The sequence below is a fragment of the Seriola aureovittata genome, chromosome 16 (assembly GCF_021018895.1).
Source record: "Seriola aureovittata isolate HTS-2021-v1 ecotype China chromosome 16, ASM2101889v1, whole genome shotgun sequence".
Classification (NCBI taxonomy): Eukaryota; Metazoa; Chordata; class Actinopteri; order Carangiformes; family Carangidae; genus Seriola; species Seriola aureovittata.
This window is the reverse complement of record NC_079379.1, coordinates 18,556,249-18,575,777: the sequence shown is the minus strand read 5'-3', so window position 1 is coordinate 18,575,777 and position 19,529 is coordinate 18,556,249. Positions and strand designations below refer to the sequence as shown.

Here is a 19,529-nt window from a genome sequence, read left to right as displayed (position 1 = left end):
GTTTACAACACCATTATTCTTCTGGTAGATATTTATTGATTTTAATTTCACTTACTTTTATATGGACATTTGAATAGATCTGTAATATAGACAACTAGCCTGCCCTTGCTTATTTCTACTTGTCTTTCCCTTGGCTCATGTTATGTGAGGTTGTCAAACAAAACCCTCCTTCCCACTTCTTCCCTCATTTTCGTGTGAGTAGGATGCTTTGTCATTGACCTCCACTGCTCCAATCTGCTCTCTGCAATGGCCACGGGCTAATTTATAAGCCTCTTTCCCGGGATTATCTTTCTTCCTGGTGTGCGAGCTAGTATGCAAACAGCAAAAGCAGAGATACAGGTTTCGGGCACAGCCATAAATAGCCTGCCGTTCTGACTGCCTGCATTCTGTGTTAACATGGACACGCCGCATGGCTCTGAAGAAAGTGGCTCCTGAAGAAAATGGATTATTAATTCTGATTCAGAGAAAAACTTATTTTTTTCTTTTTTGGGGGGGGGGGGGATTTTTGCTAACAGGTTTTCAAATGCTGTATCTCATAGAAAATGAAGAGGATTTATGAGAAAACTGGACATTTTCTAAGCATCTCACCAGGGGCTCAACCAGGACACTTAAGGGCAAATGGACAACCCTGAGTCTCATATAGCACTAACACGCTGCCTTCTCAGCCCACTTCCAGCAACACAAAAGTAAAGAGGATAGTGTGCAAGTCAACAAGATAATCATAAGGCAAATTCTCCACTTGACTTTTAGGTTACATACCCTATATACGATCTTGTAAGAGTATTTCCAGTTCAGGAGATTTTAACACAGCAGCACAAATGACCTAAAATAGATTGTAAGGGGTTGTAGATGTTACTTACCAAGTGGCTCTTTAACGCTACAGGTCCAGGGGTGAAAACTCAGTCTATTCCAACCGTCAGCAGAAAACAAGTCTTCTTCTTCACGACTTCTATTCTAAACTTCAAATACTAGTCATGACAACTTCATCCCCATCTAACACTTGGCCCTGGGGAAACAACATCAGTTCTAAAGGCTGTCCCTGGCCATGCAGTAAGACACAGTGCTCCATTCTACCCCCACTGGTCACATGATGATGCAATCAGTAAGAATAATGAATGAAGTAAAAATAAAAAATAAATACTAACCTCAAAATCAACAGTCCCAACTTGCTTTACATTACCCCGTCAGCCAAACTAAAAAGTAGAACTAAGTGCAAGTAGCCCACACTCATCCATGAAGTCCAGTAGGAGAAAGAAATCATAGCTAAAGTTCAGACTTTAAATGGTACATACTTCTTAGAACTGATTTCTGAGAACTGATGAACATGTTAAAGCCACTTAAAGCCATCAGAGGCACCCTAAAGCCGACTGTCCTCAACCAGAAGCCATATGTAAAGCACTGAGAATCGAAGCTTCCATGTAAACACGCTCTCTAAGGACTGTTGTGATAGCAGGGGAAATGAGCTAAGAGCCCGTCCACCGTCTGTAACGCCCAATGGAGACTGAGCCCACATAAGCCCTACTGGCCGACTCCCTCTTGCCGCGTTGACTCGCTCTTTGACGCGGTCTTGATCCCTTCTGCTCTGTCAGATGGAAAAGTGGAGCAAGCCCTATCAGCCCTACACCCCCCCTCCTCCTGGTGGCCACGCTGTTAAGAGTGTTAGTGTGAGTGTGTGTGTTTCTGCATTAAGTGGTATGCCTGGCGAAGACAAAGAAATATGCAAAAGTGGTAAATTAATACAAGTCATTTCAGATGGAAAGATAAAAAATGAGTAAACCTACTTTTTTTTCACAGTTTCACAACAAAAAAATGTCAAAATTTACATTTTAGCGCATCTGTTACTGTTGCTCAGTTTTAAAAGCACACTGCCTTCTGGATAGTTTGTATAATGTAATTGTGATGTGTGATGAGTATATGTATCTATATAATCAGATACATGCAGTGAAATGTTGGGCTATTAGCTGTAAGCATATGGAAGGCTTTTCTAAGTCTGAACTATCGGCTGTCTCCTCAAGGACAACACTGTTTATTTGGCAATAGTTTAATTCTATTATTACTATCCATCCATCCATTTTCTATACCTATTCATCCTGCTCAAGGTTGCGGTGGGCTGAAGCCTCCTAGACTGCACTCGGCAAGAGTCGGGTCACACTAAAACACTTGCAGACACAAAGACATTTATTAATCGGTAAATTAGATTGACCCTCTTGCTGTGAGGTGACTGTGGTAACCTGAGCCACTGCGCCAGACTCTATTTATACTATAAATTAAAATGTGTACATGCTGAGCGCGGCCTGGCACTAGATATTAAAGATCAAAAATCCCTGCTGGTAATATTCAGTATATATAAAAATAACCATCAAGAGATTTATCTTTTTTTTTTTTTACTTTAGATGCATTACCTGTTAATGGGAAACTGAATTTCACATTTCAAAGTCTACAGGCTTTGAAGAGCAACTGCATGTGTATATATGATTTAGGTGTTGGTTGGGTGTGAAGACTACAAGTATGAAAATGAAAAACATCTGCGGCTTTGGAGTTAAGAAGAAGTGAGTTTATCAGCCAGCTCCTCATCTCTGGTTGAGGCTTACAGCTCGAGGCTACATTAGTTGCAACTTGCATAACACACCAGACACTTCCACTGAACTGTCAGAGGTCGAGTTGCATTGTGGGTAATGTAGGTGCTAGGTTTTGACAAGAAAGAAGATTGCATGGAATAAAAAGAAAATATAATATCTCTTGTTCTTCTGCATCAGTTTTGATACTTGTCTGTCCATTGTGAGTCAGACAATGTTATAAAAGTGCGATGTTGAATCAGTGCAGTACTGTTTTACTACAAGACATCCTAAAACAAGGGAGTGAAGTGTTAGGTATCCGAGACGGATAAACAACACACAAATTTATTTATCCATTCAGGAGATTAATAGATAGCGTATGAAGGGCCTTAACAGTGCCAATATGGAAATTAAAAAAGTGTCACACTTGGCGGAGGTCAGAACTTGCTGCTATGCCTTTTTGTAGAAAATAAATGTGATTACATTTTGGCCAGATTTGTGTCCAGCTAGTTTTTTTGGCAGCGTGAGGATTATGCCTTTGACTTTTTACTTCATTTAAAGTTGAGACCTGTCTGTGCCAACGCTGATAGTTGTGCCAGATCAGTCTGAGCCCAAAGCAAGCCTCAATCTACCGTGTCAGATTGAGGATGTTAGAGCTACTTGTGCTGCACACCAGGCCATTATAAATCTTTGGGGGTGGGCAGGGTGTGGGGGCAGGGTGGGGTGCCTGGGTCTTTAACCACTGATCCCCGATCAAGTGGGAGACCACTGGGGATTAGAAATAGGATTAAGTGACCCACAGCTCTTCACGAGTTTACTGTCATCCATCCATCTAAAGTGTATATTACATTTATCTCTAACTACTGGGTCATATTTTTAAGCACGCTTTAAAAGGAGATTGCTTAGTCCCCCATCTATGATGCATAGTTATTCCAGCTTTTTCATTTGTATGCGAGTATGTTACTTCTCTGCTTATCAGAAATGGAATGTGAAATGTATGAGTGATGCATAAATCCATGTTTGAGTAGTATAATGTATATTTTAGATGCCAGCAAAAAGGCAGATTGTTCTGATTGAAAAGCAGCCACTACACTATAGAATCTGTGCAGTACATCTGGGAGTGGCACATATACACTCTAATGGAGAAACAGTAATCTGTAATTCACCAGACATAAAATAAGTGCTTCACGGTTCAGTGCATGTGTGTGTGTGTATATATGTCAGTGGTGGTTCAGGCAGATATCCCATACGGAGGCGTATTGAGGGTCAAAGCACAGAGATGCCAAAGGCAAGGTCAGCAACTACGTACTGTAATAAAGAGAAGCTGAACACCCATCATCATCTCCCATGGAGGAGATGGAGAGAGAGAGAGAGAGACAGCTAGTGAAGGATGGCAGCGAATGAGAGAGAGAGATAGAGTTTGGTGAAAGAACCCAACAACAACATGAAAATTGTCTATTCATGTTTCATCTGGGTGCTCTGCATACCTCCGAACATAATTAGAAAAATTTGTCCATTTTAACCGTAAATAGCCTCCTTTGCTTCCACTAACCTGAGCACCCATTTTCGAACCCCCTTAAAACTTTTATGAGAGCTAAACATAACAGTATCTATTTGAGCCAGCGAGGCAAATGAAAACAGGTTGAGAGTAGGTTGAGGAGACAGGCACATGGGGGAAGACAGGGAGGGATAGCGAGTGCTACGAATTGGGTGGGCAGATGGTGCCGACATATGGGCCTGTTAGGGGCAAAATAAATAAATAAACACTCACACATAAATACTGAGATGAACTGTGAGTGCCACAAACTGTTGGCCAACTTAGCCAGCTGAGAGAGAGCACAAATAGGAGAAAGGTACCACTGAAATTGCTCGCAGATTTGTAAATAAACCACCACTGCTGAAAAGCATGCGCAGACACTATTGTGATGGGGATGATAATAGGCTTTAGAGATGTGAGTCTTACTCTTCAAGTCGTTACCCATGTGTGCATTCTAACAATTCAGAGGGAAAAGATACACATACAGTAAAATGGATGCATCTGTGTGCACTAAATATAATCTCCATACAACGGTTAGAGAGCAGCAAAGTTATTTTCCCATCTCTGAGCTGAACATCTTTTCTTCTGCTGTCTGGTTCAGCGGCTGCCGTGTCTGCCCTCCCTCCGCATTGCTATCTATACATTCTCCACCTCTCGTCTGCCTTCCGCTCATCCTCAAAGCCCGTGGCTCAGTTAGAGAGACGGCCAGGTTTAGAGAGGTGATATCCTCCAGCAAACAAACGGCTGCTTTGTACAACATGTTCTCTGTCCGCATCACCTGCGCGCTCCCACCCAGCTCCAGTTCTCCAAGATCCAAATGGAGGAGAACTGAAGGACCAACACTGTACGGGCTGTGTACATATTCCTGTTATACTTAGTCCCCTGTGTAGATGTCTGTCCTTGTATATGTGTATGTACTCTACATGACGCACAGATGTTTGTGTGCATGTACATAAATTCCACATGTGATCATCAGATTATGGATTTTTTTTTTTTTTTAACACTTGGCTGGGCTTCACAGCCTCACACCTTCTCCTGACATCATCTGTGCACTAAAAAGAGCATGTTGTGATCACTCACAGCTGTTTACACTGAGAGCAGGAATAGTAATAGTGAAAGTAATAAGAGAGACAAATCTTAAGGCAGCTCTGGGGATTAAAATTGGAGCATGCTTGTGTTGTTGGCATTAGCCTGCTACATGAAATCAAAAGAGTTCTGATTGCATGTTAAACTGAATGTGGTTATTTCTAAATTTGACATATGTTTTGGTCACTGTGTTGTGTGCTCCCATCTGTGTGTGTCTGCAAACATATTTCCTAATCCCTGGCGAACAGATTTGGATGTTTTCCACTTTCCTCCCAGTTTGAGTATTTGGTTGATAGACAGTGCCGCCACCTTGCCACTTTATATTCTGTTTGGCTCCCTGCCCTCGTAATGTCTGTGAATTTAATTTGATTGCAGCTGTAATCTGCCGGCTACTTAATTGACTCTGCTGAGCTTGTGTCCCTCCTACCTTGATGGAGAAGGATAGTTTGATAAGTTACAATGGGTTATCTGTTCCCTGTGAACCCGCACTCCTACATTGTATGGTTTGGTCTCTGGAGGGTCCTCCTCAAGAACCGGGTGAACTAATGTGATCTCGAGGGGAAAGCTGAGCTAACCAGAGTTTTGCTGTCATCTGTCTTGTTGTCACAGCAGACAGGGAGGTATGCCATTCGCTCTGACGAAGCATCATCTGTCAAATGTGTCTGCTAAAAGCTTTTTTGGAGCTTTTAATGGTATCACAAGGTCTTCATCACCAGATGAATTTGAGTCTGTTGTCATGGAACCGTGCATGACTGAACTGTCAAACACAACTTTACAGCCAATGTGAACATGAGGTCCTGAAAGTGTTTAGAAAGTTGGAACTTCACTGCTGATGGAGACCATGGGAAGAGGCAAATGGCAAGACCTTGAGTGGGGCTGGGCAATTAACCATAATAAACAAAAAAGTAATCGTTCATTAATCGCAAGTAATAAGAAATAATCATGATATTGATTTGAGTCATATCGCCAACCTAACCTTGAGTGGAGATTAGCTGCTGTTTCCAAGGTGAGGAATCAGCTGTCAAGGGTATTTCCGTTGAGGTCCCATCAGTACGTGGTCTTGTCTTAAAATAGGGAAGGTCAATGCTAACTTGAAGCATCGAAGGATTAGGATACTTTAACTTTTCAATATTTAACAACACCACAATCATTTCCTAGCTGTAACCAAGTTTAGTTTTAGGGTCTTAAACCTAAACATGGCAACCACCCACCCTGACTTCCCACCCATGAAGAGCTGTCACACTTATTCAGTTGCAATATATTTCCTCCAAAATAAATAGCATATAACAGTATTTTGTAGGAGATGGGTTGCATTTGTTCAGCTGGCATAGGCTGATGATACAGGCCATTAAAAGTAGTTCACAGTAGTGAAAGTGCAATGAGACCATGACCTAGATCTGGTCCTTGATTTAATGGTTCTGAACGCGTTTGAGTTTGTTATTGACAAAAAAGAGTAATCACGATGTGGGTTAATGGTTATAATCGTGTGATCAATTGTGCTGGTTTACATTATGTAGTTCACTAGGTGGTCCGCTATACAGAGAAAAGAACGTCAAAGAGCCAGTGGCCTATATAGACAAACAAGAGAAAACCCATTAACTATAAGGCTTCAGGTCATTGATGACACAAAAATGGATCATTCAGGTTTGAACATACAGTATGTCCACAGTGGAATACAGACGTGAAGACAGGAACAACCTGCACCACTGAACTGAGTGACGTTACTTTTGAATGTTTAGAAACACAGAGAGAATGGTGATTGTTCTCATAGACTAATTTAATTAACACTAACACAAGGAACTTCATTAGGCTGTTTTCAGTTCATTAATAAAATGAATCTGACTGGGCACGAGCACAAACAAGATCTGCATCTTTACACACACACACACACACACACACACACACACACACACACGCACACACACACACACTAACAGACACATGCATTACTGCACGTACACATCCACATGGACACAAGTATCAGAATTATTCAGAGAAACTTACGGGTTGCCATAGTCCCAGACAACGCACTGAGGATCTGATGTACCCTGCAAGATACAGGGAGGGGGGGGGAGAGAAGATAAGCTGTTATTGCCAGTCGAAAGGAGTGAGTGAGAGGGGGAGGCAGAAAGGAGACAGAATAGCTCATTGCCAGAGGAGAAAGAGTGATGCTGCATGGGCGATGGAGAGAGGTAAACAGACAATGAAAGAGAAGGATTGAGACAGACAGTGGGAGGGAGAGATGGAGAAAGAGTCATTGTCAGAGGATAGAGCAGCAAATAGATGCTGCTGCTGCAGAAAGAGAGAAGGTGTGTGAGACACAAAAAAAAGAAAAAAAAGAAAAGCCATTTCATGGACAATAATACAGAGCAAGTTGGGGTCATAAACATCCTCTTCTTTACTTAAATCCAACCACAGTGGACAGTTGTAAAGTAAAAAGTAAACAACTATGAAGCACTAAAATGTATTTAGGTATAACAAGTACTCATTGGGAAGAACTAGCCCTTTCAAAGTGTTTAAAGTCTCACCAAAGTCACATAAAGAGCTTAATAACTTCCCTTATCTTTACACATCCTCATACGTGTTCAAGGAATTGATTAAAAACCACATTAAAAAAAGCCATGTAATCCCTCAAAAGCAGCTAAACGCTGGTGATTTCAACTCATTCATTGACCCACTGAGGCCACAAGCCAGTCACTGGGGGTTGACTGGCAGGTGAATCATGTGGTAATCAAAGCTCAGCGATGCGTAGTGGCAAAGGAAGACTCGCCATGACTCAATTGGTGAATCAATTGCAGGATCGATATCTTTAACTGACTCATCACAACTTGTTCCAGTGGTGATCTTTAATGATCTCGCCTGTGCCCCTTCACCCTGTATGCGTCATTTGGCCAGAATTAGATTGGAATTGGTTTTAAGTTTTTTTCTTTTTGTGGGTTCCCGATCTGGTTCAAAGATTATTTTCCTTACATTCATTTGTAGATCAGAAGAATTGAAAGACTCAAGCTGGTGCCTTTGAGCTCAGAATGACAAACCTACCAATACATGTTCTGAGTCTTCTAAAGTAAGCGTGATCAGGCTTTTTGTTATCTGCCCACATTCTTCTACTGGGCTGATGCAGAGGAGTCTCTTGGTCCTTCCTCACTCCTACATTAAGCACTTTGCCTTTGAGCTCCCCCTTATGGTAAAGGGGATTATAGCAGTAATTCCGCAGCCATGCTGCTGTGTCCAGTACAAAAAGGATGATGTCCACTATAAGAAGACTCTCTTCGGCCTGAGGAAGATTTGAAGGAATTACCTCCTCTTGACTGAAGAGCAAAGGGAATGTTTTCTGAATATCAACAGTGTTTTAAGTGAGAAAAGGGAGAGAAGGAGGAGATCCACATTCAAGTCTGCACTATGAGGATTTATTTCTCTCCAGGCAAGGTCACCTCCTCCTTCCCTGAACAGTTCATAACTGATCTCCCATGAATCAATGAATCCAGGGTGTCTCTGCATGGCTGGAATCGAGAGGACGGGATGATGCAAGGTTTATGCACACAGGATCAGAGGCTAGCTGACACAGATTGATGGATGACAGCGCTTTGTTCTGCCTCACATGCAGAACACTGTTACTGACATTAGCTGTCCCCGGGCATGCATTAGTTTGGTGTGCTCTGTTAGCATTCAGCTATCAATCAGCAGGCATCATGCCCGACTGTATGCTACAGCGGGAGTGACATCCGTGTATTCCCACAATGTCTGCCTCCTCTTTAGTGCCGATACGTTGCATAATGACAGCGTCTGCTCGACTGATGCCTCTCAAAGGGAGCAACGTGTGTCTTATTCTAACAGCTGCATTTATGGACGGTAATAATGGCGTCTAGTGTAACAGCTCTGTCTTCTCTCTCTCTTAAATGGAACTGCCAGTTTCTACAAGGTATTCATAAGCAAATGGAGTAGCCATTTGTTGATATAAATGCTTAGTGCATATTGGCTGTGAATCATATGAAACGAGCTACTGTAACAGAAGAAGACTGCACTGGTTCAGGGAGTCTTAAAAGACCTACACTTCATATCAAAAATTATAGATTTGGAAAATGAAATGGAGCAACCTGGATGATGCTTTTTGATTGATCAAAGTAAACAAGATTGCAGTGAAGCTACCAGAAAGGCTTATGGGTGATGTGTGTAAAAGCTAACCAGAGCTGCCTTTTATTATCAAAAGGGCTAGATGAAGGAGGGGGGTGGGGTACTTGGCATTTGGTCTACTGATCTACACAGGGCCTCCTGCTTCTTACTCCCTATTGAAAGCACACACACATACACACATGCACATAATTTGACACCAGGGAAATACATGGGGGTCTGACTGGAGCAGATGTCTTCTCAGTGAAGACATGACCACGCGCAGAGAGCCCACTTTCTTGCCTCCTCTGGTGCTCGTCTGCCGCAGCAGCTCAGCATTTTCTAAAGAAGTTCAAGCCAAGCGGGGCAATGACGAACATCTAGTAGTTTTAACACTTCATTTGAAGTGTGCATGTACCTTGTTGTCTGTCAGTATTGGTAAGTACTTTCAAGAAACCTCATTAAACTAGTTTAACTTTCTTTTTTGCAGTACAAAATGAAAATTATTTTTAAAGGAATAGTTCTACATTTTTGGGAAATACAATAATATATATCTGTATATTGAATATTGAATATGAAACTGGTCAGCTGCTGGTTAGCTTAGCTCAGCATAGAGGTTGAAAGCAGGGGAAAACGGTTACAGTAGCTAGCTGGCTCTGTTCAACGGTGGCCTTTGTAGGTGCTGGTAGGTGGATTTTCTTACATTTGGACAGTCAGGCTGAACACAGTGTTTTCCCCCTGTGTCCAGTTGCTATGCTTAGCTCAGCTAACCCGCTGCTGGCTATAATTTCATTCTTTAGGAACAGAGGTTGACTGTCTTCTGGTTTAACTCTTGGCACGCTAATGTTGGCCTTTGAGTGCAATATTACAAACACAAAAGGCTTTGGTTATTAAATACATGTGTTTTGTTTTATTTTGCTCTTATGAGCTGCTTAAACCCATACTAAAGTCAAGTAGCAATTATGTATATGTGTGTCTATGACTAAGATCATGAGTACCAGTTACCAGATTTCAAATGAAATGATTATGCTAATCACTTGTGCCTTCAGCAGGAATGCAGTTTCTGGTGTTTGACTAAGTGTAGTTCGAATTAATTTGTGACATCACTCAACTCAACAAAACCATATTCCTCTTGGTGGTAGATAGACTGCGGTTCAACTTTTTCCCTGGACCTGAGCTTGCATTATAAACTCAAGGAAAGGAATTTTAAGGAAAGACACCATTCAGTTGCTTTATGGGAAATGCTTGATCATTTCTTGGTCTCTGCCGCATTGATTTTCATTATCCTTATGTCTTGTGAAGCCCAAAATTTATATAAATGAGTGTAACTGTAAGTAGTTGGGGTACCCCTATAAGCAAGAGAAGAATGGCCTCACCATCACTGGTCAAGGGTATGCATACAGTATGTGCATCTGCCCTCCACAGTCTGTCCTAGCCCTGTGCTGCACTTTGTGCCAGGGAAGCGTCTGTCCTCAGCGGGAGCCTCCGGTTAGTAGTACAGAGCAGCATGTTGGGATCAGCATTAAGACATCATCCTCTAAACAGAGGGTGTGCAACCTGCAGTACCTCTGCTTTGCCAAAAGCGTTAAAAAGCAGAATAATAGGAAGATAAAAGATAGAGGCATATAAAAGAAAAGCCATAATTATGTAATGAATCAACGGTTTAAGGCAGAAAGATGGAGTGGTGGGGGACGGAAAATTGAATACAAAGTCTTTTTAATGAAACACTGTGCAATAATTTTGACCCTCAGGTCCTGGTTGACACAGCAAGAGACTGATTTTATCGGAAGATTTTAGTATAGGTAGGTGTGTGTGTGTGTATATGTGTGTGTGTGTGTGTGTGTGTATGTGTGTGTGTGTGTATGGGTTTGTGCTGTCTGGAGAGAACCATTAAATATTCAACATTATTTTCAAAACTGTGACCACCTTTACACAGAAGAATGGCTAATGAAACCCACATCTTATTGAGGTCGTGAAGGGTGCCTCTCATTAAACTTGCACATCGTCCTTTCCACTGAAGACACCCCACGAGTCGTTTATAATAACACACTCCTCTGTAATATAAACTGAATAGGCACCAGGAGACACTGCGATGTAAGGAAGTCAAAAAGGTCTGCGTTTATTCAAGCAATTCACCAAACGCTATGGTGCTTTATAGCATGCAGCACTTTCTCTTTCATCTGAACTCAGGAAACATGGGTCAGCAGGGAGAGGAGGAATCCTTTAAAGCCTTAAACAAATTTATTTTCGTGGCCACGGCTTGTTCAATATATGGGTGTATGATAAAAAATGCAAAGACTTGCATTGGAAAGTGCTTCATATGGAATAATTTAGATTTTTGTTGCATGTAAAACTTTAATATTAATGGGAAAATAAAATGATTTTTCTGATGGTTAGAAGTTACTTTGAATGAATCTTTACAGTGGTTGGGAAAGTTTAGATGATTAAAAATGAGAGTGATATTCCACATTCTCTAATACACTATGCTTGAAATGATCCAGACCTTGAAGTCTTGTAACATGTTCAGTGATCAATAGCAGATACCTAGCTTTACTGGACAGTTGCCAGTGTTTTGCATAAAAAACACACACACATGAAAACAGTGTGGTTCTCATAGCAGGGGGAAAGAAAAATGATTTTATTTTTTTTAACTTACATTCAAAAGCGGTGACAGCTCCACAACCACCATGGGCTCACTCGGTTGCGGTTCCGGTCGTACTGTCACTGTCAAGATCTTGGAGTTGATCACTGCAGGGGGACTAGAAAGATACAAACACACACAAGAGAATGGTGTTTTCAGAGATTTGAACTGCACATTCAACCTTGGTTTAAATTGTCTGAGTTTGAAGAATTACAAAAAAAAAGGAAAAAATACACCATACAAACTCAGAAACAGGCATACACACCCAGTTATCTCCCTTGCTTTTGAGGGTTTTTGAGTGTGTCTGCAGAAATAAATAAATACATAAATAAATAACCATATAAATAAAAAAGCTGATGAGAGAGGGAGAAAGCTAAAGAGAGCGCCTGAGTAAAAACAGAACACTGGACCTATTAGCATTCAGCAGAGCTACAGGGAGAAAAGGGTTTTAACAGATCCAGCTCATCCACAACCAAGAGCACTGACCTGAATAACAGGGCCCAGGGCCAGCACACACACCATATCACAGTGGCCTTTTGACAACCTCCTGATTTCTCCCGTCTTCAATTTTTTTTTTTTTTTTCAAGTTCTGTGTAAGTTTCAGGACCCATTAAGCCCACACCCATCCCAGGTCCACTGTACACTTCCAAAAATACATTGACAATGCAAAACAAAGGGAGAAGCATCTAGGAAAATGTACTTTATAGGAAATTAAATACATTTGTCTGATAACTAAGCAGGCGCAAGGGGAGAAAGGAGGCAAGAGAAAAGTTATAAGAGAGAAAACAGATGGAGAATTTGAGGTTGGAATTAGATGGAGAGAGGAAGCGACAGAAGAAAGGGCACAGAAATAGAAAGGTAGTGAGAATGGAAACAAAAAAACAAACAAAATAAAAGTGATTACTCGGGAGATGAAAGTTGTCTGAAAGAGTGTTTAAATAGAGATGCAGAAAGGTAGTGAAGAGAAAAGGATGAAATACAAATAAAGAATAATTAGACACTGGATGACATGAGAGGTACTCACTTTGGCATAGGTAAGATGACGCCCAACGTCCGGTACAGGACGGCTCCAATGACATAGTACATTGTAGACTCTGAGTCTGTCTCTGTCTCTGAAACACAGACAAGTTTACATCACGTTATCAGAGCAAATAGATGACATGGTTATCCTTCAAAATCACCTTTAAAATCAAATCTGTAGCTTTGTCCATCTGTTTATTTTGTATATTTGCTTTATCCTGTGCATAGGTACAAGATGCTGGAAAAAAAGAAGTTTCCTCTACGTATGAAATACTAAGCTACCATTGCCATTTTTACCCAAAAGACAAAGAGAAGGTTTTATTAATTCCTGTGCAGGGTAGATAGGTCATACAGTAATTAGTATATACTGTGAGGAAGAAATCAATATTTTAAACACAGCTAAGTAGTCGTATGTAAGTGGGAAAGATAGAGGACAATGGAGGAATCAAGGAAGTTCAGCATACATTTAAAAAGCCAAAGTTCTCGAGACAGTATAAATCTGCTAATCTGCTATTTACAGTATAGACTGGTGTGACGGTATTTGTGATTGATCATATTTGAGCTAACCTTCGCCGACAACTAGGTCATTTGAAATAAATAAACTAGATACAAAACATCTATTAGTTGGTGAGGCAAACAAGCGCAGACTTCACCTGTCTGATCAACTTGCAATTCCAGCTCAATTTACATTTACTCTTAAGCTGTCGCTGACAAATGCTCCGCTCACTACATCAAAATGAGAGAAGTTAGTAAATTCCAGCGCATTCCTGAAGCGTATGACAGCTACATATTCCACACTCCGACTAATTATGCTTCTGAGTTGAAAATGTAGTACTAATTCAGGTGAAAGATCCTGGTGTCACACTTTGTGTGGGTGCAGACACTATTTGAGTCAATTTGTTTGCCTTTTAGTAGCTAGTAACTCAACTATTGCTCAGCTAGACCTAATACAGCAGCCTCCTTTCTAAAAGCATCACTCAAAGGGGTAATTAGCTTGAGGAAAATGGAGCCAAAGTCAAGTCAAAGTGTTCCAGTCCTCTTTACACAATGCCCGTCACTCTTTCCCCTTGTTTCAAATCCCCTTTCTTTCCTTCCTTCTCCTCAGTGCTCTCATCCTCCTCTGTTGTTGTTGCTATTCTCCAACCCACTTTTCAACTTTTCCATCCTCTTTCAACACTTCTTTTTCTTTTACAAGCGCTTGCCTTCCATCCCTCCCTTCAGGGTTCTTTTGACAAGAAGAGCAGGGGCTCCCAAGGAGACATAGTGTCCCCCTGTAAATGTCACTTTGTCTCAAGTGAGGGAGGCGGAAGGAAGCAGAGAGGAAAAGTAAGAGGGAAAGAGTTCATGTTGAGAGATGCCACTCCCTCCTTTGCCCTTTTAGGCTGAGAGAAGCGATGGAAGAGCATCGGCAGAAAGAGTGGGGGAGGAAGAGACAGAGGGGGGTTGATGGTATCAGACGCACTGGGTGACTCATCCAAAATCTGTCTGCGCTGTTGCCTAAGAGGTAATACTCAGAAAGAGAGATAGCTATGCGAGACAGACGTGGCGAGAAAGAGGAACAGACAAAAAGATCTCGACAGTGGGGGAAGAAAAAGCAATTGTGAGACTGTGAGGAGGCAAAAAAACAGATCAAAGTCGTGAATGTGATGGATCCTAATTGGACAGTGTCTGCAAAGGCATGCAAATGAGAAAGTCAGTGTATTGTGGGTAAACGGTAAATCAGTGTGTGCGAGGGGGCGGCACTCCTACGCTCCTGTATGATTAATACCATGAAAAACACTTAGTCACAAAACTCCAATTTCCCATGACTTTTCGTCACTCTCTCCCTGCTGAACATTGAAGTGATTGGTGGTCAGCTGCAATCCAGCAAAATGGCAACCCACCAGTCACTAGCTGTGAACTTTAATATGTCATTCGTCAGCAAAAGATATGCTTGGAGTTGCTGCTAAGCCGTAATTTATGGTTTTAATCAAAGATCAAAAGCTCCATCCAAACAGCTCCATGTGAGTTACTCTTGTCCTTCGTTCCAAGCTTCTTTCTTCTGCTTTTACTCTACAACTTTTGAACACAGCACAGACAAGTCTAAGATGTAAAACTACTGTAGAATAGCATTTTCTTTGAGCTAATTGAACAGAAACACAGGATAAAATACTCAAGCTTACAAATATGATTGATGCCAATGCTAAATACTTATACTGCATATACTTAAATACTGTAACTCAACACTAAAACAATTCTGTTTCATCTCATTTAGCTAATTGTAAACCCTTCAAGCTGTTGAATAATTTGACAAATTGAGAAATATGAATATTTGCTCTCCAAAAATATCTCTATCAATAGTGCTTGCAGATCTGTGCTTTAAGTGTGGAGCTAGAACTAGGAGGCAGTTAGCTTAGCTTAGCTAAACAGGAAGCAGGGGTAAATGGTTTTGTCGAAAGTTCATACACTTTCCAACATCCCTGAAGCTACTAATTGTATCTATTGTAGAAACGGAAATGTAAAAATGATGAGTTGTGGTTTTACAGGGACTGCTTACAGGGACATTAATGATTTGTTATATGTGCTAGCGGCCGTATCTTCCAGGCTGGTCGGCTAGCTCCCCCTGCCCTCCAGTTTTATGCTAAGCTATGCTATCCGTCTCCTGGTTGTAGCTCTGTACGTAACACACAGACATGAAGAGAGCCAATAAATGTGCTATTTCCTAAAATGTCAAACTGTTCTTATTAAAGACAAATAACTTTTGTTTTAGCAATTATCAACCAAAGTTAGATTTGTGTTGACAAATTGAACCTCAACATAGTTAAATTTCAAATCAGGAAGCCAGTCTTTCACATATTACTAGACAGCAGAGCTCATGTGGTTTCTCTTCTTACTTGACTAATACTCTAAAGTTAATGGTGCATAACCATGTGCATGTACAAGCAATGGTGTAGGTGAAATATGAAGACATTGCTGGCTTGTAAGCTGTGTTTGGATCTAGGTGTGTGCGTGGCTGTGAGACAGAGTGTGCTGTCTGTCTGTGTGTGTGTGTGTGTGTGTGTGTGTGTGTGTGTGTGTGTGTGTGTGTGTGTATGTGTGAGTGAGAAAGAGAGAGACAGCGGAGGGAGAGAGGGACTTTGTCAACTCGAAAATCGGTGAAGAACAGTCCCAGTCTCTGCCCAGTGAAGCGATTCATGAACCTATAAATTGGCTGTGTGTATGTGCGCCTGTGTGCACACATGCACACACAAAGGTGCCAATGGACCTTTATGAGCATGTTTAAGCTGTCCATCTGAGATAGGCTTTCATTACGGGGTAAATGAACCAAACAAACTGATAGCAATCAACTGAAGACCTCAACTCATGGACTGCCAATGGGAAGAGGCAGAGTTCCCACAGGGGCAAGGAGTACTAATAATATCCTATCTCATATGGCTATATGCGGTTTGGATGAAACAGTTTGCCAAATAGCATATGCTAAAAATGGCAATGGCATGTCCTGAATATCATATGTGAAAACAGCTGTGTAAATGTGATGCAGACGGTCACTTTCATTTCACAGCAAGCACAGCCAGATATAAAACATTCACCACCGCAATATATGAGGACAAAAAAATGGACATGGGGGGGGGCATAAAAGGCAGTAAAATAAAAGAGAGAATAATGGAGAATAAGAAAAAGGAAAACATTGCTATAGAATTAAATAAGCTAGCTAACACCCCCGTCTCTAGTTGCAGCCTAAAATTCATCCTTTGAGATATGTGAATGTTCTGTTCTATAAAATGTGGGAAAACAACTCAAAGACAATTCATAAAGAGATTCTGTTATACAAAGGGAAGGTGGATGGTTAGATGGTAGAATAAACAAATTACATTGCACATAATAAAGAGACAGAGTGAGTGAGTTGAGGTGAGGCGCCCTCAGGTTGGTGTACAGGATGTCTTGAATGCCAGTCAAAGAGATTCAGTGTCATCCCTGCTAGTGAGAGGTCAGAGACAGCTCCGCTCCCTCAGCCTGCAGCCTCTCTGAACTTTAATTTGGGGAGGGTATGGGGTGCCAGACAGGAAGTCTGCCAGTGTAATTTCCTGTGAGATGTGACCTTTGGCTTCGTTGGTAGTGGATCGCATCTGCCACAGTAATTCCCTTATCTAATATAAACCACTTTTTCCCCCCTGTCTCTTTTAAGTTCCTTTGTTTCCCCTCTACAACTTTTGCTCCTGTGCTTCCTGATACCTTCTTTCTCTTTATATTCTCCTCCATGATTTCCTTTTGTTGCGCTTGGACAATCGCTTTGCTCATTTCTTGGCTTCACTTGAAACCACGTGGAAAGAAATCACAGCAGTTAAGACTAACAGCAGTTAACTTTCTCGTGCTGTTAAAAGCAAAGAGACATCTTTCAAAATTGTATGAGGACTTCATGCTCTCAAGGGGCTGTAACAGACTTCTTCACACATGAAAGACCTGCATTTTCTTGAGAAGCCCTCCAGGGCCTCTTTACAGTCCAAATCCTTCTCAGCATTACCCTCCGATGTCCTTGGGAAGCCTTCCATGAGACACATCTCTAAGTGCGTGAACTCACACTGGGATAACTCCTCTTGGCCAGCCGTCCGACCTTGGCTGAAGAGTGTTGAGTGGGGTGATAACAGGTCCAACTATGTCTAAGAATAAACTACAACAGATCTGAATCATGGTGATGAGCTCAGAGCTCAAACCTGACTGAAGACAGACTGCTAGTGCTACTGTTTACCACCCGTTTAAGTCTTTTTCAGTGATGACCTCAGTCTTTTGACACGGGAGTACCTGCTCCCAGGTCTAGTTGATAATCGTTTCTATAAAACCCCTGAAACAAATACAACTAATCTTGTGTTTACTGTATGTACATGGGCTGGACCTGACCTTCCAAAACAATAAGTAGTGCAGATTCATACAAACAAACAAACCCTGGGTGGTAGGATATCTGTCTTAGTTCTCCTACCTTCAGTGGGGACGGTGAAGACCTCTTTAGGGATGTACAGCTTGTCCTCCGCTGTTCTGGCCCAGTCCTTCATCCCTCTCCGGCCCTTCATGGGGAAGTTGATATCACTGGAAACTGCAGACACCGGCTCTCGTTGGATGGTTATCACTGGACAAGGAAGAGATACAAAAATCACTTGAAAGTCACTACAGCACAAAATTGGGACCAGAACAAAGAACACCGGCTAAGGATAAGATAGATGAGGTGAGCCAAAGACAGTGAAAGTAGAAGTACAAAAATGCTCCCCTCTTAAAAAGTCACTGAGTCATGCTTAGTGTTAAAAGTCATGAATGAGGAAAGACAACGATTGACAAAGTTACACTGGATAAATTGTTGTGTTTGGCTCAATTTGACTGAGGAGAGAAAAATATTTTAAAAAAGCACACCCAAATTCAGATTTTTAGTTTATAAAATATCTAAGTAAGTGAATGTCTTTAAATATTGGTGTTGGCGTGAAATAATCTGCCTCCATCACACCTTGTCATGTGGCAGCATTGCGTGACACTTACTGAGGTTGTTCGTAACCACTAGAAAACTCTGAAAAGGCTTCTGGGCTTCTCCGATGAGGTGAATGAAATCCTCTAATATCCTCATCAGCAAAGCAGCACCGGGAGCGACCTGCGGACAGGAGGAGGGGGATGAAAAGCAGAGATGAGCATTGATCTTGATGTCATCATAATTATAATCCATGGCCAACTTTTTCGATGAGACATGTCTCACCCATTGAAACATTTTTATTCATTTCATTATCTAGACCAGTGATTGTGTTCCAGGGCGGTAAATTGCTACCACGTGGGATATAATATCATACTCGGCTGCTTGTTTATTGTGTCCAGATGGCAGGTAGCACACCTCAGCTCAAGGGCATCAAGCCGGGTCACACACAAAAAAAAAAAACACACAAATGTGCAAAGACACATACACATACCTAGTATAATTAACAGGTAGGCAGCGTGTTTAGTAAAAGGGTGTGTTTTTATGACTCTAATAATGAAAAGTTAATGTGGGATGGGCAGACAGACGCAGTGCTTAACCACACACACACACACACACACACACACACACACACAAACACACTCATTTAGGACTGAGTAGTGGGCAGCCACTGGTCGTTCGGAGTCACACATACAGTAACACAAACACACAAAGAAGATTTTACCTGGTGAGCGTCCTCCCACTTCTCTAGATTTTCCATGTCCAACATGTGACTGACTATCTGGAAGAATTTCTAGACACAAAATGAAGTAGCAGTTAACAGCAGAACCATCACACGGCATCATTAGGTCTTTGTCCCCTGTGGTGTGTCTACCCTGAACCCACCAAACAGTCATACTGCAGCAGCTCTGCAGTTCATTCTCTGTGAGGTCTAGTACAGTAGTATTCTGTACATAAGCATATTGTGGAACATAAAATCACGTCTGTCAACTGAATCTCTGAGACAGGAGCATTTTGCTGAGAAATACACTGCTAAAAAAAAATCCCCTTTGAGCCTGTAGAAACTGTGCAGCTGTAGTTCATTGTTATGCACACCCTCTATGGTAGAAAGTGGAGCTCCTACATGGAATTCATTCAGAGGTCTATCTGTGTGTG

At 41.6% G+C, this 19,529-nt stretch overlaps 1 protein-coding gene across 19 annotated transcripts in view; it reads right to left on the bottom strand.

Moving 5' to 3' along the window:
• Positions 1 to 19,529, bottom strand: part of adgrb2 (adhesion G protein-coupled receptor B2) — a 212,253-nt gene that overhangs the window by 66,455 nt on the left and 126,269 nt on the right. For all 19 annotated transcript variants that reach the window (XM_056399496.1, XM_056399498.1, XM_056399502.1 and 16 more), the window contains 6 exons: positions 19,099 to 19,167; positions 18,449 to 18,557; positions 17,901 to 18,047; positions 12,951 to 13,038; positions 11,942 to 12,044; positions 7,183 to 7,226 (listed from right to left, as the gene is read on the bottom strand). In XM_056399496.1, coding sequence (XP_056255471.1) covers positions 7,183 to 7,226; positions 11,942 to 12,044; positions 12,951 to 13,038; positions 17,901 to 18,047; positions 18,449 to 18,557; positions 19,099 to 19,167 — 560 coding nt within the window. The remainder of the gene's footprint in view (positions 1 to 7,182; positions 7,227 to 11,941; positions 12,045 to 12,950; positions 13,039 to 17,900; positions 18,048 to 18,448; positions 18,558 to 19,098; positions 19,168 to 19,529) is intronic.